Source organism: Orycteropus afer, unplaced genomic scaffold (genome assembly GCF_000298275.1).
Source record: "Orycteropus afer afer isolate SDZICR_OR568_19922 unplaced genomic scaffold, OryAfe1.0 scaffold00250, whole genome shotgun sequence".
NCBI classification, from domain to species: Eukaryota; Metazoa; Chordata; class Mammalia; order Tubulidentata; family Orycteropodidae; genus Orycteropus; species Orycteropus afer.
The window spans coordinates 3,701,322-3,725,386 of NW_006921837.1; the positions used below are offsets into that span (position 1 = coordinate 3,701,322).

The 24,065-nt window shown below is 35.6% G+C and overlaps 1 protein-coding gene across 1 annotated transcript in view; it reads right to left on the reverse strand.

The window, feature by feature from the left end:
- NKTR (natural killer cell triggering receptor) overlaps positions 1 to 24,065 on the reverse strand; it is a 68,546-nt gene that overhangs the window by 18,725 nt on the left and 25,756 nt on the right. Inside the window, exons 3-9 of the mRNA XM_042782157.1 lie at positions 20,939 to 21,046; positions 20,394 to 20,438; positions 18,447 to 18,534; positions 8,353 to 8,382; positions 7,656 to 7,801; positions 5,989 to 6,211; positions 5,401 to 5,556 (exon numbers count right to left, since the gene is read on the reverse strand). Of these exons, the coding sequence (XP_042638091.1) occupies positions 5,401 to 5,556; positions 5,989 to 6,211; positions 7,656 to 7,801; positions 8,353 to 8,382; positions 18,447 to 18,534; positions 20,394 to 20,438; positions 20,939 to 21,046 (796 nt within the window). The remainder of the gene's footprint in view (positions 1 to 5,400; positions 5,557 to 5,988; positions 6,212 to 7,655; positions 7,802 to 8,352; positions 8,383 to 18,446; positions 18,535 to 20,393; positions 20,439 to 20,938; positions 21,047 to 24,065) is intronic.

The following is a 24,065-nucleotide window of genomic DNA, read 5'->3' on the forward strand; positions in this document are numbered from 1 at the left end:
AGAATGTGTGGTAAAGGCAGTTGTTGCTTTTTTAATCTTTTTACAAAAAAGGATCACATCATTTGCTTGGCAGTACATCACTGTCCACTATCTGATGTTGTTGTTGTTGTTATGTGCCATCGAGTTGGCCCCGACTCATAGCGACCCCTCCTTGGGTTTCCAAGGCAGTATCACCACAGAAGTAGATTGCCCCATCTTCCTTCCGAGGAGTGGCTGGTGGGTTTGAACCACCAACCTTCTGGTTGGTTAGCAGTCAGATGCCTTAGGCACCGCGCCACCAGAGCTCCTTAATATAATCCTAAATATTGTTATTTTTTAAGCAAATAATGCACCCATGCTTAAAATGCAGAGTGAGCATAGGAAACTAACACATGAGAGGGTTGTGCTGCTTGGAAAAATGTGTAATGTATACATCATCTGTGTGACCATATGATAATTTAAAAATGTGTGTAATATTTTATAATGTGGATCTATCATAATTTGTTCAACTATTCTGATGGATGCCTTTCAGTGTTTCTAGTTTTTATCCCACTCCAAGCAATATAATTTGTATCTTTGTGTTACAGTGCTTTTAATTTTCTAAGCTACATTCTTGGAAGTGGAAATAATGGGTCAAACGATATGTGTGTGTGTGTGTATATATATTTTTTTCATTATTTCAGCTTACACAGGTAAGAAGTCTTATTTTATTTTTATTCTTTCATGTATTTTATTGAAATATAATTTATGTACAATGAAATACACAAAACTAAAGTGACACGGGTCAATGCATTTTTTTTCCCCCGGTGTTCCCTCCTCACCCCTCCCACCCTTGGTAACCAACAAAGAAAGTTTCCCTCCACATATAAACCTTTCCTTGAACCCCCACAACAACAAACCATATTTGTCCTTCTGTGACTGACTTATTTCACTCAGCATAATGTCCTCCAAGTTCATCCATATTATGCAGTGTTTTGTAGACTCTACATTATCCTTTAGTGCTGCACAGCATTCTATTGCATATATGTACCATAGTTTGGTCATCCACTCTTCCACTGATGGGCACATAGGTTGTTTCCATCTTTTTGCTACTGTGTCTGTTCATGTCTTCTGCCCATTTTTCTACTGGATTGTGAATTTCTTTGCTGTTGAGGCACTGGAGCTTTCTATAAATTTTAGAGATAAGTCCCTTGCCAGATATGTAATTATTAGCAAGTATGAATTTGTTGCTGTCCTTTTTGTTATGTGCTTTTTCATGGTGTTCATTTCTTTATTCCATATAATTTTCTGTGCTGACCTCGTTTTGTTTCTGGATCATGTTATCACTTCCTTCGTTGCTAATGTTTTAGTATTTACTAAATATTTGTGCTGGTCCTCTTTTTTATTTTGATGTGAAGGTTTATCATTTTTCTATGAGGTTACCCTGTGATTTATAGTGTTCTTCTCAGGTTTAGAATAGTCTGTTCCATTTTGCAGTTGTCTTGACTTCCCTACCATTTAGAAGTTCTGTCACTACATCGTTTCTTCCCTCTTTTTGGTTCTCATCTGTCAACTGATGTCTCTGTTTCCCTGTTTACAATCTTATAGGTTTTTTTTTACTTTGGATACTTCCAGAACTGGGTTGGTTTCTGGGTTATGACACCATATTTGTTAATGGTCAGTTGTTTGCTGTTGTTGGTTCTCTGTCCAAAGGACTCCCTTTAGCATCTCTTGTAAGGGTGGTCTGGTTTTAACAAATTCCCTTAATTTCTGCTTATCTGGAGATGTCCTAATTTCACCATCATATTTGAGGGATAGGTTTGCTGGGTACATAATTCTTGGTTGGAAATTTTTCTCTTGCAGGGTTTTATATATACTATCCCATTGTCTTCTTGCCTGCATGGTTTTTGCAGAGCAATCTGAGCTTCATCTTATTGGTTGCCCCTTGTAGGTAACTTTTGGCTTTTCCCATGCTGCTTTCAGGATTCTTTCTTTGTCTTTGGTTTTGGTGAGTTTGATGATGATATGTCTTGGTGATTTTCTTTTGGGGTCTATCCTGTTTGGAATTAGTCAGACTTCTTGAATGGATATATTCTCATTTTTCATCATACCAGGAAAATTCTCTTCCAGCAAATCTTCAACAATTTTTTCTGTGGTTTTGTCTGTCTCTTCCTGTTCTGGAATTCTGATTACATGTAGGTTATTCCTTTTAATGGTATCCCACATGAACCTTAGGCTTTCTTCATTTTGTTTTGATCTTTTTTCTGATTGATCCCTTTCTAAAGAAGTATTGAGATATTTGCCTTCAATCTCATTAATTCTGTCTTCCATTGATTCAATTCTACTCCTTTGCCCATTCAATTTATCTATTTCTGAAAATTCACTATTAATCTTCTGGATTTCTGTCTGTAGATTTTCTATCATTTCTAGTTTTTCATTTATTTTGTCATTTTGTTCTTGTATTGTCTTTTGAAAATGTTCTAGCATTTTGTCTATGTTTTCCTCAATTTTGTCAGTGTTTTCCTTGATCTATCTCTCAATTTGTTGAAGATACCTAAATATAATTCTTTTGAATTCCTTATCAGGGAGTTCCAATGCTGTGTCTTCCTCAGGGATGTGTTCTGGGTCTGTATCTAGTCCCCTGTTTCTCTTTATCTTGCTTCTTTGTGTGCACTTTGATACTCTGTTGTCTCCAAGGCATTATGATGTTTTTGTGCTTATATTTAATTGGTGATCATAAGTTGGAGTGACTTGCCCACGATTTTTGCTTTCTTTGGATTTTATCTAAGTAAGAAGGCTACTGTGCTCCTCTATTTCCTAGTAGGCAGCACTTAGACACTTATCACCAGTCTCCTTTCCCATTGTCAGCCTCCCATATGTCCCTGCTGTCCTTGGCAAAATCAATATGTATATTTTAAAATTTAATATATACTGCCATTTTACTTTCCTAGAAATCTTTAGTAATTTTTACTTCTTCCAGGAATATAGGGGAGTGTTCTTTATTTCTTATCTAAAGTTCTTGTCAGCTAAAGAAGTGAAAAAGCATTTCATTGTTTTAATTTGCATTTTCTTGACTACTAGTAAGATTAAGTTTTTCAAGTAATTGTTTGCCATTTGTATTTCTTCTTTTATAAATTGCCTCTTAGTATTTGCCCATTTTTCTACTGGGTTGATTTCTTACTGATTTGTAAGAACTTTTTACGAATATTTATTCTTTGGTACAGTGTCACAGATATTTTTTGTTCCAGTCTACTTTGGCTTTTAACTTTGTTTATCCTATCTTCTGTCATAAACTTTTCAAACATTTTTATGTTATCTACGTACATTTTCTTTATGCTCTGTAGTTTCCTGCATTTGATACTACTTTTATTCCATCACATTTCAAAGTTTCTTGTTAATGTGAATGGGATTGTTTTCTTTTCCATTTCAACCAGACATAAAGATGACATAGAGAAAACCTAATGATTTGTCTTTATCTATTTTGTTCTAGACACCTTTCTAAATTCTTTCCAATTTTTAGACAATTGGGTTTCCAGACATACAGTCACAATCACGCCATCTCCGGATGAAGATCATTTTATCCCCCTTTCTAATACTTTTACCTTTTTTCTTTTATTGTACAGTTAGCTAGAGCTTTTGTCAAAGGTATTAAGTCTCTCTTGTGGGTAAAAATCATGTCCTGCATGGAGTCTGAGCTGTAAGTGGATCCCCTGTTGCTGGTGCCACAATTCTCTTTGTGTTACATCACCATGTTTCCTCTTCACAGCAGAAGTGGTGGGAATCAAAGAACTGCACTGCTCAGCCAATACTTGCAGACAACTTCTTTTCAAACTAGATCCCAAGCTATTTAAAGTTGGGGTAATGTCCCTTATTTTCTTTCCCTCAGGAGAAGCTAGCAGAGAATGGGGCATATAATAACTATACAGTGAACTGTCAAAAAAAAAAAAAAGAAAGAAAGAAAGAAACACAGAAAACTTCAAATTTCCTAACTTCTGAAAGCCAAATGAATTTGATCAATGAACTTAAAGTCTTACATTTTAAGAAAGAAGGATCCCACTAAAATTTATTCACAGCCAGAATTTTTAATAATGTAAACATCAGCAAGGTAAGCAATTTATAATAAAACATACCATTTTGTAATAGTTTTTTAAAATGAGACAGTATCAGGCTTTTAAAATGTTTAATGAATTAAATGATAACTTGATTGCTTTCAAAACAACTCTTTGTAAGGAATTTATCAATTATACTAGCCACATTCTGGTATTTCTGTTTATATAAGCATTCCTTTATTAATTCTAAATGTCAGTCTAGTACACTAAATACATTAAATATTATTTTTGAGGCCAAATCTAAAGCTACAAATTAGCTTTTCCAATACACAGAAGTCATCACTGTCTAAGTTAACAACAGTAATGTATTTATGATACTAAATTATATCTCCAATTACCATGCAATTAATTTTGCATTATTCAAATCTGAACACATTTTATCATTCGATTTGATCCAAAGAGATCAACTAACACTCTGTTCTGATAACCAAAACTTCTCCCCTCTAATGAAAGGCTAAAATAACTGTTAGTAATGAAATCTTCCTGGACTTCCTATAAAAACTTCTCTCTTAACCAATCTGTTCACTCCCCTTTCCCTATTCCAAAAACCCAAACCCACAGACATCATGTAACTTGATTCACAGCAACCCTCTAGAGCAAAGAACTGCCTCACAGGGTTTTCAAGGCTGTAAATCTTTACAGAAGCAGCCTGTCTCATCTTTCTCCCATGAAGTGGCTGGTGGTTTCTAAACCACTGACCTTTCAGTCAGCACCTGAGCACTTAACCACTGTGCCACCAGAGCTCCTTCTTTCCTTACTCAAACCAAACCAAATTTATTGCCACCAAGTGAATTCCAACTCATAGTGACCCCCATTGGGTTTCCAAGGCTGTAAATCTTTATGGAAGCAATTGTCTCATCTTTCTTCCATGGAGCGCCAGGTGGGTTTGAACCACTGACCTTTTGTTTAGCAGCCAAATGCCTTAACCACTACTCCACCAAGTCCCCTTCTTTCCCTACTGTTGTTATTATGTGCCATCGAGTCGGACCCGACTCATAGCGACCCCTCCTTGGGTTTCTGAGGCAGTATCACTATGGAAATAGATTGCCCAACCTTCCTTCCGAGGAATGGCTGGTGGGTTTGAACCGCCAGCCTTCTGGTTAGCAGTCAAGTGCCTTAGCCGCTACGCTACCAGAGCTCCTCTTTCCCTACCAGTAGAATGTAAATTCTGAAAGGCAGCGTCCAAGTCATTCATTCTTGTTATCTCCCACAGTATCTTTCAAAGTGCTCTGCACATGAGTTGTGCTTAATAAATGAATGTGAGACTGCAATGAGCTGAAGGAACCCCCTATCAGAGAAAGATGAAAACACATACGCTGTTCATCCTACTTACGGTTCGGGTTCCACAGTGACAACCGGCATATCTCTTCTCAGTAAGAATCGGTTCTCAGGCACTGGAGGAATCTCTTCTGGGCGGACCACAGGCTTTTCTCTTTTAGCATTTGAATCAGCTGACTTCTTTTCATTGGTATCACTCCTGTCAGAGTGACTTAGAGAGAACAAACCATCACCAATTAAGATACATAATGCTTCCATTTTATAATAAAATTTGCATATAAAATTAGATATTGAACTAACAGCAACTGACAGTTTACAAGTCTCAATCAAAACGTTTATAAATCAATTTTCTCAGAGAAAACATACAAACTTAACCCAGTGAAAATTGTCAAATGATCAAATGGTCCAAACTTTTCTTCTTGAAGAGTTTCAGGAATTATTTTTACCAGCAAACACACACATCTTCAATATCAAATGTCTATGCTACCCTTATATTTGCTAAATTTCAATTTAAAGTTCCAAAAATGCTATCCTTTTTCAACAAAACAGGTAATAAACTAAGTTTGTGGAATCATACACACTCTTCCCATTCCATGGTGGGTTTTGTTTTTGAAGTAAGACTACCCTAGTGTTTGACACTCACCCTTTTGGGCTCCCTATTTGTTTATTCCTTGGCTCTTCTGAACCACTCACTTCCTTTCGTCTCTTTTTAGAATGTTTAACTTTCGGCCTTCTCTTATGTTTCCTCCTTTTGCTTCTCTCATGCTCAGTTTCACTTTCTGAAGATGATTCAGAAGAGGAAGAGGAATTAGAGGATGACTCTGAGTCTTCTGAATGAGTTGGTTTCTTCCTTTTCTTCTCAAAAGCTTTTAAGAAAAATGAACAAAATATTAGTACTGAATTTCAGTGCTTACCTTTTCGGGTAAAAGATGTAATTACCAAGTATCATGAAACGTGCTTTATATAGAGCAAACCAAAAAAAGAAATCCAAATAAACTTTCCTTCAAGCTGATAATACAATTTGTTGGTAAAACTGCATAAAAACAAAGCCCTGGCTCTCATGAAGCAAATATTCTAGTTGGATCAGACAGTAAGACAAAAAATAATTAACTGCATAATACGACAAACAGTAAGTTCTAAGAAAAAAAATGATAAACAGGGAAAAGGAAATAAGGGGGATAGAGTGTTGGGGAATGGGGAGGTGATGTAAATTTGAGCAGATACCTGAAGGAATTAAGGGAAAGAGTCATGCATATATCTGAGTGAAGAGTGTCCCAGACAAAGGCAACTGCTAGAACAAAGTCCCTGAGTTCTTAGCATATCTCAGTAAAAACCAACGTGGCTGGGAGGTGATAGAAGAGGTCCAAGAGACAGCAGAGACAGCTGTCTATGTCAAGGGTGTTGTAGACTTCGGCTTTGGCTGATAGAGAAAGGAGCTCTTGGGGGGTTCTGAGTAGAAGTGACCTAATCTGAAATATGTTTTAAAAGGATCACTCTAGTTAATGTTAAGAACAGATTAGAGAGAACCAAGGGTGTAAGTGAATAGGCTAGTTAGGAGGCTACTGCTGCTAAGAAAAGATTATAGGGGAGCAAGAATAGAAGGAGGGTGAACAGTTATGAGGCTACTGCAATAACCCAACATGATGGTTGAGGATATGTGACCCTGGCTGGACCATGATTCTCAGGGTTTGGCAGTGATGTAAAGAAATTTAGCAGTTACATAATGACATAATCATCCTTCATGATGTGATTTCATGTAATCAGTCAGTTGCAAGGGGAGTTTGCTCTGAGGTGTGGCCTGTATCTAACATATATATGGATGTTCTAGCAGAGCTTGCTTGCTTTCTTTGGATTTTGCATCTGGCTTGTCATCATCTGACCTCCAATTCTTGTGACTTATCAGCCTCTGCAGCCCACTATCTGACTGGCTGATCCTGAATTCATCAGCCCCTGAAGCTATGTGGGTCAGGAGAAACCTCTAGCCAGACACATGACCCACAGACTTGGGACTTGCCTGCCTCTATAACTGCATGATCCATATCCTCTACAGATCCCTGCTTAAGACACCCAGGTAAGAGATAATGGTGGTTTGAATCAGGATGGTAGCAGAAGAAATAATAAGAAGGCATCAGATATGACAAGATTTGCTGATGTACTGGGTGAAGGGTATTATAGCAGCATCACATGCTATTGGTAAACCACTTGTATAAGTTTTTCCACTAATGAAATCCAGGAAGTATCTTTAATTTATAGTCTTTAATAATGTATTAACATATATCCTAGCTCCCTCCACCCTAATAAAGCTCTTACTATCTTTTGTTGATTTTGTGGCAATCACCCCACAGTCAATAACTCGCACATCTGCATAAGGCCGGCTTGCAGCATCAGTTTTCAGATTTTCAATTTGTTCAATTACTTCAAAACCGGAGATAACTAGTCCAAAAACAACATGTACCCTGTCACAATACAAATTCAAGAAATAATTAGTTTTATAATAATTAAGCTATGAGCAATAATCAAGACAATTGTTTTAAGTGATATGTCCACAGACCTGAAAACAAAACCAAAGTATTTGATGTATGATGCAACTAGGAGTGAATTAGAATTTGGAATCTACTTTATAAAAGGAAACAGTACTAATGTCATATTATCTAAACTGGGCTTCAAAACAGTCTGAAACAGTTTTCTGCCTTTAAAACAGTGGTTCTTAACCACTGTAAGGTAAACAGTCTGATCACAATCAAACTGCACTTGATACTCAGAAACTGCCTTTACTCTCAGGGACACTCAAGACTGCAAGGCTGAGAAGTCCACTCATGTGCCCAGATTAAAGATGCCTTATGGTGACATGAGCACTATGGGGTGATCCTCAAGGAAGAACCTGCCTCTAGAGGTTAACAGAGACCAAAAGCACTTCCTTGAAGGTCTACCCATGGTCCGATTTGTTTCTTTTTTATGGATGGTCTACCCAAATGCCATCCCAAGGTAGTAAGAATGGAACTCTTACCCATCCAGGTGTGGTGCAGGTTTTGTGGTACTGTGTAACAAACATCAACACCAAGAAGATGGCAAAAACCAGATGTTCAGGTGAAGAGAGCAGAAGGGTTTAAAGCATGTAGAGAACAAAGAGGTAAAGATAAAAAAGAGAAAAAGTTAAACATGATATACATCCATACTTAAAAACAGCAACAGCAGCCATTTTACGGATAAAAGCTCAAGATTATAATTACAAAATTGTATCTATTTCTTCAGCATCATGAAAACTACACATGTGCATGAGTATATGTATGTATGCATTAAAATACATAAAATATACGTAACAGATTTGATTTGACTTATGGCTATAAAAACACATTAAAATTAAAGTTACTCTCAAATCTAAAACAACGAAAATCCCAAAACAAACAGATAAAAACCTTCACACTTTATCAAGACAATTAATAAGAATAAAATCACCTATCATTTGGCCTATGGAAAGAAGTGTGATCACCACTTGCCCCACACACTTAAGTGAGTTCCTGTATTTGTTATTTCTCATACTGAGTCAGTCTGCATCTTTTAGGCAGACAGGAGACAGGCTTCAGGAGTCCTGTTTTCAGAACTTCCCGCCCCTTTTCCTTCACTCAAGGTGATAATGTCACTCATAGGAACTCTGAAAATGTGACAGGGGAAAAACTTTCAATCTACAACATTTTTGACACCAAAGTAAGCAATGATAAGACAATTTAAATTTTCATGGCCCAGAAAATATCCAACCAGCTTCTTTTGCAGCTACAAACTATCAGTCATTCTAGGGAAGCCTACAGGGTACATTTGGTTATGATAATTTAAATTTAAGCTGGTTTTCCCATAGCATTTTCACAGATCTTCAAGTTATGTGAACTGCAGTGGAAAAGACTCAAAGCAGATAACGAGACTCAGAATTATAAACAGCTTCGTTTAGAAGAATGAGAAATAGACATTTGAGAGAAAGATCCCTGAATATCAGTCCGTATCAAAGCAGTCAATTGTACTAGAAGCTCCCATGTAAATTTCTATATTCATTTTAAGGCAATTCTAAGATATTAAAGTCAACAAAACACAATTTTAACATTCACAACAATAAAAATCATTATTCTAAAAGAAACTATAATGATTATACTTACATTAAGAATATTCAGTTCTGAAAGAACACTACAGAATTTAGTTTTTAAAATGTTTTAATGTCAAGACGTTTCAGAATATTAAAGGAAATTTTGAGTTTTAAAATTACAAGTCTCAAATTTCCCTTAGAAGACTGGGAAATGAACGTTCAAGCCAATGTAATTATAAAAATGAATAAAAACGGGCAGAAAGAAGAAAAAAATGAAAGAAAATCTAGCAAACTGGTGAACTACCAAAGCTTAATTAAACTAGCATCTCGAATCTACTCTGGACACTAAGTAACTTTCAGATAGCAATGTGCTTCCCATAATTATAGAACTTTACCAAACCACACTAACAATAGGAAGAAATGAGTCCATCAGCTAGACATTGGTTCTGTTTGATGTCAAGAAGGCTTTAAAAAGAGGTAAAAGTACTCTAACTGTAAGGGATCAGTCTCAAATTTGTAGCAGTGAAAACAATGAATACTTTACTCATTAGATACATTCCTCCTCCTTCCCTGATCCTTTCTCTCACAACTTTCCTAGATTGGGGAAAACCCTACAATTTTCTAAAATACATAGAACCTAATGCAATTTGCTATCCTGGCTAACTGTTGTAAAAAGCATCTCATGGCAAACTTTTGGATATTCTAAACCTTTAGAGCAAATGATGAGATACAACATTCTAGCTGATTACAGTAATATAATAACACAATACTTGGGCATGAATTTGAGGATGGAACAGCTATCTTCATGACAGATTCAAGTGTTGTTTTAATTCAAATAAAAGCTGAAGAACAGATGCACTTGGTCCTTTATTACAGTAGTGAAGAAAACAAATGAAGACAAAAACCGATTTCTTTCAAAGACAACTTTTAGCTGGCCCTTTGTGCCTAGATTGATGGAAATAATTAAGCCCACCGCTTGCATGTGCAGTTCAGGATGCAGAAATTCAAATTTGTATTTTAATTAGTTAGATTGCATATTAAAAATACAGAAAGTATCTTAACCAACCAAATGAAAAACCCAATCCTCTGGGGTTCTCGGGCTACTTCCAGGAGGTGAAAGCCCAAAGTAAAGCTTCTGGGCACTGGCTGACACCAGACATGGATAAAGAGAGGACATCAACCAAACACAGTTACAAAAGGGTGGTGGTGGTGGGGGGGACTGACATGCTCAGTCCAAGCTATTCAATACTATAAAATGGGCAAAGAGATCTCTTCCCATCAACTCTAAATTGTATTAAACTTTCAAAACTATGTAGCTGTTTAAAAACAATATGGTGGTGACATAAACTAAGTGTGTTAAGACCTTAAGAAGGCAGAGACTATATCAACGTGTAAGTTTAAACACACTAATGAAATTATACCCAATAGAGAAACAACCACAAAGAAAATTTCAAATGATAAAATTGCTCAATATTTACACATTTCCATTTCTCCTGTCATTATAAACACTGGATTTTCAGTTTCCCCAGCCTTAAATATCCTTAAAAAATATATGTGCAAGGGGTCATTTAAACCTTGTAAATCCTAGAAATTGAGAACTGGATCACTGCTCCCCACCCTCAAAAAAAAAAAAAACCACCTAAATTTTTATACCATTATCAAAGCAGCTCTTGATCTTACATAGAAATTAATAGTTCTGTACTGAATGAGCTCTAAAACAATCATAAAAATATAACCCTACCCCCCCCCCAGATGATATGTATGTAGAAACCTGGTGAAACAAAACTGTACTTCCCAGGATTAATCATGAACAATAAAACATACTTGTTTTACATGTATTGCTGCCATACAGATCAAGCACTTTTTTTTTTTATTCTTAAAATGATTCAATGCATATAACAATAGGATTAAAGATAAAGGCAAAGAAAGAAAAAGAGAGAGAGCCTTAGAGTAATGAGACATTACCTTTGGAGCGCACGGTGTAACACTCTTTCTGTAAATTTTACACAAAAATGGCAAGAAATAAATTGTAATACACTTTCAAGACAAGACTGAATCTATGTTTTAATATCAATATTAACTTTGAAATTAAATATTTTCAAATTTTATGCAAAGCAAGAAAGCTTTTTAAAATGGAGGGCTCTAAATTTTCTTTCCTATAGAACACATATGTAGAAGTGAATTAGGCTTAAGAAGAGCACTGTGGCGGAAGTGGGAATCTGCTCAGAAACAAAATACTTTAGTACTAGAGTGTCAACATCTATCAACAAAATATTACATTTCCTTTCACAAATTTCAGAAATTAGTTAAGACAATTAACATCTTTTCTAAGAGAATAATGTATCCTAACAATATAATTAAATATAAATATTTGAATGCCCAGGAGCAGTTATGACGAAAGCAAAAAATTCAATTAAAAAAATTGGGTTAAAGAGTTCAAAACAAACATAAAATTTTAGGGAACTTTTTACTAATTCACTTCAAACAGTTAAAGAATCGTTTATGTTTCTATGCTTGCAACCTTTTTTGTGGCCACATATTACAATAGACCACTATAAGGACAACAAGCAAATGTCTGAACTACAGTTACTATTCATTGCCATTAAATACAGTTTGTAGGTGGCATAGTGCCTAAGGCACCTGACTGCTAACCAGAAGGCTGGAGGTTCAAACCCACCAGCCACTCCCCAGAAGGAAAGTTGGGCAAATCTACTTCCATAGTGATACTGCCTCAGAAACCCAAGGACGGATTCACTGTGAGATGGCAGTGGTTGCATTTTTTTTTTTTTTTTGTAGTTGTTAAGTCACTGAAAATAATAATAAAATAATGCTAAGTCACTAAAAATAAAATAATAAAATAATGAAGCAGCATAACTAGAATTTCAGGGATCATCTCAAAGAATAAAAAGGTAAGACAGATGACAGTATAATAGAGTGTGGTGTCAAATCTTGGCATGGTACATTTTTTCCTGTCTACTCTCTGATTTCTCCCATTATAAAAAATGTTTTTTTTCAAAGAATACAGACTGACTAATTTAAAACATAACCATTACCACTTAAGACACAAAACCATACAGTAGACAAAATTCTTTATGAGGGCTTAACATATTAAATCTTAAAATATTTAAGAACAAGCTTTAATTTTGAGATATGAATTAATATAAAAAAGGATATAAAACCAAACTCACAGCTACTGAGTCTATTCCGACTCAAAGTGACCCCCCCCTTTGGGTTTCCAAGGCAGTAAATCTTTATGGAAGTAGATTGCCCTGTCTTCCTCCCATGGAGTGGCTGGCAGGCTTGAACCACCAACTTTCTGGTTAGCAGTCAAATGCCTTAGGCATTATGCCACCAGAAACCCCAAAAAAAAAAAACAATCCAAACACACTGCCGTCAAGTCAGATCCAACTCATAGCAACCCCTCCTTGGGTTCCCGAAGGAGGTATTACTACAGAAGTAGATTTTTGCCCAACCTTCCTTTGGAGGAGTGGCTGGTGGGTTTGAACCACCAGCTTCCTGGTTAGCAGTCAAATGCCTTAAGCACTATGCCACCAGAGCTCCTTTAAAAAAGGACATAATATTTCAAATAATCTGGAGTTTTTAATAAATATAAAAAATACATGACTCTAGGTATAAAGTAGTATGGAAGAAGGAAATAAAGATAACCTATTTCTCTCTAACCTTTAACATGAAATTTTTTCCTTTAACTCTTGGAAACTATCACACACCATCATGGAAGAGGCAACAAGTTGTACAGAATGACAAAGATTGTGAAAGGGCAATGGAAACTAATCAAATCACTTTCCAATTCTTGACCTATGCGTTCCAAAGGTCACCAAAATAGAAGAACTTTCTAAACTTCAGCACCAAGTTTAATGTAATATACACCAAACACTACTGTTGTTGTTAAGCGCCGTTGAGTCAGACCCGACTCACAGCGACCCCTCCTTGGGCTTCCGAGACAGTATCACTACGGAAGTAGATTGCCCAACCTTCCTTCCGAGGAGTGGCTGATGGGTTTGAACCGCCAGCCTTCTGGTTAGGCAGTCAAGTGCCTTAGGCACTATGCTACCAGAGCGCCTTCAAACACTACTAGGTACAAAATTTCTTCCAGGTCACTAAATACGTATCACATAAACACTAAATATTAAAACTGAATGTTAGAGATGACACCTGCTATTCAGAGAACTTGGCTTACAGCTGAATTTTTTGAACATCTTTATGTACAAAAGTCTTGAAAATATGTAGGTACTAACATAACTGACAGTATTTCCCCTAAAAAAGGAAGGGATAAAGCTAGAACTTTTCAGCTTATTAAAACTTACTAGCATTTCTTCTCATACAAATTTGTGAATAGATGGAGAGTAAAAGTATTCCTACCCAAATCTACTTTTACTACCCAAAATATCAATATAGTTTTGTAAACTCCTTAAAAACAAACTTCCCCTCAATTTCCACTACTCAGAAATTATTAGCACCCCTCTTCCACTTAAGTGAGTTGTTGTTATGTGCCGTCGAGTCAGCCCTGACTCATAGCGACCCCTCCTTGGGTTTCCGAGGCAGTATCACTACGGAAGTAGGATTGCCCAACCTTCCTTCCAAGGAGTGGCTGGTGGGTTTGAACTGCCAGCCTTCTGGTTAGCAGTCAAGTGCCTTAGCCACTATGCTACCAGAGCTAGCCACCTGCAAATCTGATTCATAAATGTCATAGAACATATTACTTATCCCCCATAGTCCTATTTATGACTTTGAAAATACAACAAACACTTATTTAAAGTTCAGCTTGACATTTCTATATTAACCTGTTTTTTCTTATACTTTTATAATTATAATTATCATGACCAAGGATGATGGTCAGTGACAGGGCCTGTTCTCCCAAGCCCTGTAGCTTTTCTCTACCCCATGGTTATGACATAGGGTCTGCGCAGACTAAGAGCCAAAGGAGGGCAGCTGCAGCGCACACACTGAGAGGGCGTAGCCATGCCAGCATCATAGCAACAGCTGATGAAGAGGCTGCTACTGCTCCTGAATTAGGCAAGATAAGCCCAACACTTCTTTGCAGCACCTTTTAGACTAATGCAAAGTGTGCAATTATAACTATTTCCTTTATGCAAGACAATGTTTTTACAAAAATTATTCAACATATTTAGAAACTGGGATCACTCTATAAAACACTTTCTTCAAGTCCTTATTTTCACACCAAAATATTTATTTTATCTTTGAAAATGGGGATAACCAAACCCACTGCTGTCAAATCAATTCCAACTCATAGTGACCCTCTAGGACAGAGTAAAATTGCCCCACAGGGTTTCCAAGACTGTGTGGAAGCAAACTGTCACATCTTTCTCCTGTGGAGTGGATGGTGGGCTTGAACTGCCAATCTTTTGATTAGCTGCCAAGTGCTTAACCATTGTGCCATCAGGGCTCCTAAAAGCTGGGATGGACACCTTAAAAACGGAAACAGAAAGGCAAAGCCTAACTCAAGGTACACAGAAAGCACAATTAAAAACCAAGGCTTCCTGTAAGCTAGTTTAGTGTCCTATTCCACAAGCACAGTCAATACAAAGCTAACCATCTAATCTTTTTCATGTCTGTTTTATGCAGTAACTTTTCCCATAATGTCATTCCCTCATTGCTTGATGCTTCTAATATGTAAATAAACGTAGAGCACAATGGTTAATAAAATTAAATAGCCTATCAATCCTTCCAGGAAAACTTCTGCAATTTGGACTTTACACTGTTTCCTTTTCTATGGATTATCTATGGAATAAGAAAGGTAGATGAGATGATCTCTTAATCCCTTTCCATGCTAAGACTTTATAATTCTGTAGCTTTTGTTGTGGTTTCTTCCTACATACTGGCCTTAAAAAACAACAACAACAACAAAAAACAGGCACAAATGACTAAACATGAGTTAACTTGGTAGCTTTGGTCCTAGGTCTTTACATTCCTTTAGAAATGCCTCAATGTGAACAAACCACTGTTTCCTCAGTGAACGGTTGGGATAGTACCACGTATCACTTGCACATTTCCCGAATAGTACTATTTAAAAAATAATCAATTTTCTTCCATCTAGGCCTCTAAAACAAAATCATTATGACTGATACAGCATTAGATACAGTTATAAATAATGATAAGTAGCTTTAAAGAAGATAATCTGAGTTTCATCATATGCATAATTATTCCAGTCAACGGAAGCAATATAAATAAAATTTTTTAATAAAAATGATGTCTGCCTTAGGAAGGGGAAGTTTCAAAGTATAAAATAAAGACAATAGTTAATGCACAAAGCACAAGAATCCTTGAGTGATATTTTACAAATATCCCACACTAAAAACACCAAATTTACTCCTTAGGTACGGCAGAATAACAAATTTATAACATTAAATATAAATACAATTTTGCAAGGATGTATTAAAGTCCTTGTCAAGCCTATTAAAACAGGTGCTATAAAGGCATTCCTGGCATTTTTCATTCATTCACAGTGTATTTTCTTTTCCAGATTTCAGAACTGCTGCTCAAGGTGCCATATAACAAGTTATGGTAACAGGGTAAAAGGCAGGAAGCAATCAAATTGCCTCACAACCTCAACATTTAGCACTACTAACAACAACAACAACAACAACAACAAAATACCGCCATTGAGTCACTTTGGAGTCAGCAACTCTGTAGGACAGAGTAGAACTGCCCCATAGGTTTCCAAGGCTTTAATCTTTACAGCAGCACAATCAAGCCACTGACCTTTTTGTTAGCAGCCCAACGTTTTAACCACATCTCCACCAGAGCTCCTCTTAGTACAACTAGCTGTGGTTATATAACACAACTTGAAGACAATACATTATACTTTTTACTATTTCTAACTCCAAAAGAATTTAGACTTGCAAGACAAAGATTTTTCTTGTACGAGGCACTAAGTCCATTCTACCTATCCTTTCTATAAGGCAAAGAAATGTTTGTTTAGAAATGGAAACATTGGTTTGATTTTACCTTGTGATCCATAGGAACTGGTACTTTAGCCAGCATAAAGAAAGTGCATAGACACAAAAAAAATTCTTAAAAAAACAAAAAAAAAAGGAGATAAAGATTTTTTTTGTGTGCAAAAACACTCAATTACTTCCAAAAGACTGCCTTTAACTGCAAACTCCTTTCCAGAAGTAATTTCACACTACAGGTTGAAAATTTTCCATCAATCACAAGTTCACAGTGATTTTAGTACCATTTACACTTAGTTATAATACAAATTAAAAAATTTTAACCCTAAGTTATTGATGTTAAAATTTTCATTTGTTGTTCTTCATAAAAATAGCTTTCTAATGTAAAATTATGCCATGTAGGAAACTGTAATGGCCTTAATTTTGTTTCAAAGTAAACATTCCTAGAAGAGACTTAACAAGTACTAAATAACAAAAAAACATAATACTCTTAAGTTTTTTAAAAGGAGAATCTCATATATAGATTGTAATGAATGCATGTAGATATACTAGTTTTATCTCTAACATTCTAAAAACAAACGAATCTATATGTAATACTAGCAAGTTACATATGTGCTGCAAGTAACACTGTTACGTAGCAAACCAAATTTTAAATGTACTTATGTAAAAACGAAATCTAAAAGAAACTTTAGAGCCCTCAGATAGTAGCTTCTTGACCAATGAATCATAAGTTTATCATGTTCACAGTTCAGATAAGCTTAAAAATGGAAACAGGAAACCTTAATCAAAGAGTATAACCAGCTTCTACATTAAATTACTATAACAAAAGTTTTTCAAAACATTTAACTTGTTTTATTTTTGGCCCTTAACTAGGTTAAGAATAGAAAAATACTCTAGTAAAAGAGTGTAATAACCAAATAATCTATAGGAGCAAAACAAGATATAGGAACAACCGTTTTTGGTCTTTTTTTTTTCCTGCATAACTACAAACATTATCATCTTCTATTAGGCTTTCCATTTTTAGGACATTCCTAGGAACAGAATGCCCCTTATCTGAACTTTATCAGATCAGGTTGGAAATCTATTTTTCAGACAAATTTAAAATGTGAGTTTTTTAAAATATTAACAATTTACTCCTTTAAAGACAGGGAAGCGCCATTCATACTCATCCACTCAGAAAGATGACAAAGAAATCTTTTTTTTTTAATAAACTATGGATAAAATATTTCTCCAACATATATAGTACAATGTAGATTTACTTCCAATCAAAAGCATTAAACCTCATGCTGGACAATAATATTCCACATTTTATACCACGGGACTATAGTAAAAATAGGTTTTTGAGCAGCTTTAGATAAGATTATAACTAGAAGTATGCCAAAAGTCTTATCCAGAATCTTCAGATGAGAAATTAAGCTTTTTGGGTGGGTGTGCATGTACATGTAAAGGAGTTTGTCTTTAAAAAGTAATTTTAATATTCTGAAGTTTCCTGATGATAATCTCATTATAAGCTTGGGTAGAAACAATAGCAACATTGGGTTAATTCAATTATGCACAGAAACCTCATAGAGTTTAACTTTAAAATGTGGGCTTAAAAGCCAATCACCTATCTTCATTTAACTCTATACAACATCAGAAAATAATGATACCTTTCTCAAACTGGCTTCTTAGTGGCAGTAAGAGAAGAAAATGGCCATGCAATGGTTTACTCAAACCAACAGCTTTCCCTGCCAGTGGTACATCTAATCCTATTCTACAAACAATTTTCAAATGTTCATCCATCCATAGTTTGTGTTCTAATCCACTATTGGTAAATTGAGTCACCAAATTTGCTCTAACAGTCAAAATAAATTTTTCTTAAGAACATATTTTGAAAATAATGTATAAGTTATGCCTTTCAAGTCCCATTCTTCAAATCCAAGATATATGCAAATGCTGAGGCAGCTCTCTCTCAGAGCTTACCAGTCATTGTAACACTAAAAATAATAAAATCCAAGTTGATGTTCTAGTATTAAACTTGGTTTAACTATACCATCTTTCTCATGAACAGCGCTTCTCTGTTTAAGAAAAGCTCATCTCTGAAATATGCCTACTCACATGAAAAACTGGGAACCATTGGTATGTTTCCCTCGATTTGCCATTGACAAAAGGAACGCTCTGTCATGTTTGAGAATAAAGTTTTCATCTGTTTGAAGAAAAAACAGATTCGTCAGTCTCCAATTATAAGCTACTTTTCAAGTGTAATGTTCACAGTAATAAACAGAAAGCAAAGGATGAAATTCCTCTTCTGGTCAGTACAGATACTTGACTGAATACTTCGAAAAAAAAATTAAGCTAATCAAATCACAAAAGCATAAAAAGATCAAGAAATACTAATTAAAGCCTTGAGAAAAAGAACGTATTTTTAATACTTTATACAAATAGCCTTAGAACAGTCACTTTTAGTAGTAACATATCCTGGTTAATTTAATCTATTAATTTTCAGGGAAAACTAGGAAAGAAATTTTTTAAAAATTGCTATAGTAAACTCATTTCTTTCAAATTTCCAATTATCCTGCCTAATGTACTACACACAGGAGAAGTTTACTAATCCCCTTATGTGCTTAATTTCTATATGAAACATTCACTGTTCAACTGTTTTGAAGCTAGACTATGAAAGCAAAAAATTATGTAAGTTAAAGGGCTATGCCTAAATTAAAGTAAGTATGTGGAGTCCTTTTAATAAAAAGGGTAACAAAATTAGGAAAGGAAGAAATTCCTGCAAAAAACAATTTAAATGGTGAAATATAATTTTAAGATACATAGGTATCTGCCACAGAGAACAACCATATTAAAGTGGCCTGCAGCATTAGCTTCAAATTGCTGCATGCTCATGGAACCAGCTATTTGCCATTGACAAAAGGAACGCTCCGTCATGTTTGAGAATAAAGTTTTCATCCGTTTGAAGAAAAAACAAATTCGTCAGTCTCCAATTATAAGCTACTTTTCAAGTGTAATGTTCACAGTAGTAATGCTTCCTAGAAGTACAAAGGAAAAAAAAATCTGGTGTAAAGATCCCTTAGGAGAAATGCCTTGAAAACTAACTTAAACTTCCTTCTAACATTCATACAACAAATCTTTCTTTAGAACAAACAGAAACATAGAAAACTTAAAAAAATAATAATAATAATAATTACCTTGGGAACAGGCTTCTGAAAAAGAGTAGTTATCCATTTTCCCCCAAAAGAAATATAAAAGACTATTATAACACTGAAGCTATTAGTGTTAAAATGTAGTCATACTGGATCCCACTATAAATCTCTGCAACTGACTTTTCTAAGGCTTTTTGGGGCAAGTGCAATAGTTAGATTTATGTAAATACTACTACTGTAGGAATGAAAGACAATCATATACTTCTAGTATACAAAGGAAAACATACAAACCTTTGAGAAAGAAGGGAATACAATACCACCTTGTAGTCAAACAATTTGCTTGATTTAGGAAAAAACATAAAAACAAAACACAAGTATATTCTTTTCCCTGATGTGGAACTAATAACCCATTGGGAAAAGAAAAAGATATAGACGCATGTATGAAATAATACACAGAATTTTCCAAGTCTTCACGCAATATAGAAATCCAGTCACAACCTGACCCAAGATGTCCATAAGTTTATTAGGAAGGGTGCAAGGGAAAAGAATTGGAATTTGTGTTACTGAGCTTCGTTCTCTTACCTTTTCATTTTGCAAAAGACCACATTCTCTATAAACAAAAGAATATGTTGACAGTTTTAGGCAGGAAGATAGGAGTTTTCATGTATATAGTTGCCTAACCTCCATGCTGAAAGTCATGTTTAACCATAAAGTTAGCTTTAATTAATCTTGTCAATTAAAAGCTATATATTATGTAATTTATCCCCAAATTCATGCAAATAAAGTATTTTCATGCAGCATTAGTTTCATGCAAAAAGTGAACTATAAGTAAACCTCTTCTCATTAAAAGTATATGATCAAACTTGCTTTAATAACAGAACTGAAACAAAGACCATAAAATATTAAGCCTTACCTTTAAAATATCCACCATAAATTGATTCTCCACCTTTTCCATTACCTGCAAATAATGAGCAACATTAAGCCATAATGAAATTTAAAATATATTTAATATATATAAATTACTTTTTATGGTTTCAACTCGCTGAAGGAACAAATACCTTGTAATTGCAGGAGATAATCAAAAGCTAAAGAATCCTCAATTAAAATATGAATCAAATCCTATTGAAAAATGATGTTCATAATCCATTTATTTCAAACATAATAACACCAACACAATTCTTAAAGAACAAAAAAAATCAGATAGCACTTTGGAGTTCATTATAAGGAATTCTACCTAATATTACTAAAGTAAATTATATAAAAATAAAATGAAATGTCTTCATATTGTGCTTTTTCATACATTCTTGGTCTAAAATAGTCATTCATTCAACAACTAATCACTGACCATCTCATATTTATAGTATACTTTGAGTGATACAGTATTTCCAATTAAAAGAAACAATGAGATACTCTAGAAACTGGTAGATGGGGCATTAGGAACATAACTTTTAGCTCTACCTTCACTGAAGTCCCCACCCTGAATCATAAAGTTTTTAACCACACGATGGAATGTAGAACCTTTATAACATAACTTCTTCCCAGTTGTTTTCCCAAGGCCTTTCTCCCCTGGAAAAAAAAGAAATGAAATGAAGTTTAGCTACAAACACATTCTCCCATGTAAAGAACCAATTAATCATTCTTTATCAAATTCCTCCTGTGTGCTGGACACTGTAAGAGAGGCAAGCAGTAAGAATGGCAATTTAACACACAAACATACACACAAAATAAAATAAATACTACAAACCAGAACACAAATGTTAACTCGTATGGTACAGAATTTACATGACGTAAGAGATCAAGAAAGATTTAAAAAAAAAAAAAAAAAAATCAACCTTTTGCTGTAGAATCAACTGCAACTCATAGTGATCCTACAGAACAGTAGAACTTGCCCCATAGGGTTTCCAAGGCTGTGATCTTTCTGTTTGGAAGCAGAATGCCACAAATTCCTCCCATGGAGTTGCTAGTGGGTTCAAAGTGTTGACCTTTCAGTTAGTAGCCAAGTGCTTAACCACTGTGCCACCAGGGCTCCTCAAGAAAGATTAGCCAACGTTTACATTAGGTTGATACACTCCTTGGAGAGATCAATCATGGGAGAATAGAAGGGTTGTGTATACACAGGGAGACAGCTCAGGGGGCAGGAGTGCATGGGAGGGAAGGACATAGGGAAGAGGTGGCTATGGGGAGGAAGTGGGAGGGGAGCTGCTGCATTATGGGAGATTGCAATCAATGTCATGAGACAAAGTATATGTGAACTGCTGTATGGCAGATGAATTTGCTCTGTAAACTTTCACCCAAATCACAATAAAACTTTAAAAAAATAATAAATAAAAGAAAGAAAGATCAGCCAAACCCACTAAACGCACTGCTATTGAGTTGATTCTAACTCAAGGCAACCCCTATAGGTTTCCATGGCTGTAAATCTTTACGGAAGCAGACTGCCTCATCTTTCTCCCAAGGAGTGGCTGATGAGTTTGAACTACCAAACTTTTTTTGGTTAGCAGCCCAATGCCTTAACCACAGAGCCACCAGAGCTCCTTAAGAAAGATGAGAGGCATACAAAAAAGAACAAAATCAAAGAATTGGTGCAAACATGTCTGTGTGCGTCCAAGTATAAATTAAAAAAAAAATAGTAATTTGCTATTTCTATTTTCAAAGTTAATACTATAAATGTTTTTCTTCATTTTTTTCCTTCATATTTAAAATATAATTCAGTTACATATAACAAAGAACAACTTCATTATGTTTTGCCTCTCTACTTCCTAACCCTAAATTTCTTATGAAATCTGGAATGCTGAATTTATTCATAGTACTCAAATTTATAAAATTCTAACAAGACAAGCATTTTACTGTACTATTATTATATAAACTATGATCTTAACAAATTACAAATAAGACAGAAAATTTAACTGTGATCATGCAGAACCTATACATGCATCAAGAAGCAGCTGTTTGACAGAAAAAGGGGATACTGTGTAGTTCAAAACTGGAAAAGGTGTATGTCAGGGTATCCTTTCTTTCACCTTACTTATTCAATCTGTATACTGAATAAATAATTCAAAAAGCTGGACTATATGAAAAATAACGAGGCATCAGGATTGGAGGGAAGACTCATTTACAACTTGCAATAAGCAAACCTTGCTTGCCCAAAATGAAGATGACTTGAAGTACTTACCGATGAAGGTCAAAGACCATAGGCTTCAGCAGAGATTATGCCTGAACATGAAGGGGGGGAAAAAATCTTCACAACTGGCTCAATAAACATCATGATAAATGGAGGAAAAAAATCAAAAGTTGTCAACAATTTTGTTCTGCTTGGATCAATAATGCCCATAGAAGTAACAGTCAAGAAATCAAGTAACATTGCATTTGGCACAATCTGAGGCAAAAGATCTCTTTTAAGTGTTAAAAAGCAAAACAAAGATGTCACTGTGATGACTAGGGTGCACCTGGCCCAAGCCATGGTCTTTTCAATTGCCTCATATACATGTGAAAGCTGTTGTTGTTAAGTGCCATCCAGTCCTTTCCCACTCATGGCAACCCTATGCACAGCAGAACGACATAATGCCTGGTCCTGAGCCAGCTCCACGATTCCTGCTACACTTGAGTTCATCACTGCTGCCACTGCCACCATGTCAATCCACCTCGTTGAGGGCCTTCCCTTCTTTCATTTACCCTCCACCTTACCAAACATGACATCCTTCTCCAGGGAATGAGCCCTTCTGACAACATGACCAAAGTATGTGAGACAAAGTCTGGCCATTTTCGCCTCCAATGAGCATTCTGGCTGCACTTCCTCCAGGACAGACCTGTCAGTTCTTTTAGCAGTTCATAGTACTTTCAGCATTCTTTGCCAACACCACAGCTCAAAAGCATCAACTCTTCTCTGGTCTTCCTCATTCATTGTCCAGCTCTCACATGCATATGAGGTGACTGAAAATACCATGGCTTGTGTTAGGCACACCTTAGTCCTCAAGGAGACATCTTTGCTCTTCAGCACTTGAAAGAGGTCCTTTGCAGCCAAGTTGCCCAGTGCTATTCGTCGTCTGATGTCCTGACTGCTGCTTCCATTGGCATTGATTGTAGAACCAAGCAATGTGAAGTCTTTGACCATTTCAATCTTTTCTCCATTTATCATAATGCTGCTTATAGGTCCAGTTGTGAGGATTTTTGTTTTCTTTATATTGAGATGTAATCCATACTGCTGACTGTATTCTTCAATCTTCATCAGTAAGTACTTCAAGTCATCCTCACTTTCAACAAGCAAAGTTGTAGTCAGCGTATCACAGGTTGTTAATGATTCTTCCTCCAATCCTGATGCCATGTTCTTCTTCATATAGTCCAGATTCTCGGATTATTTGCTCAGCACACAGACTGAATAAGTATGGTGAAAGGAGACAACCCTGACGCACTCTCTTCTTGATTTTAAACCATGCAGTGTTCCCTTTTTGTGTGTGAACGAACGATAGCCTCCTGGTCTATGTACAGGTTTCTCATGACTACAATTAAGTGTTCTGGAATTCCCATTCTTCTCAGTGTTATCCACAATCTGTTATGATCTACACAGTCAAATGCTTTTGTATAGTCA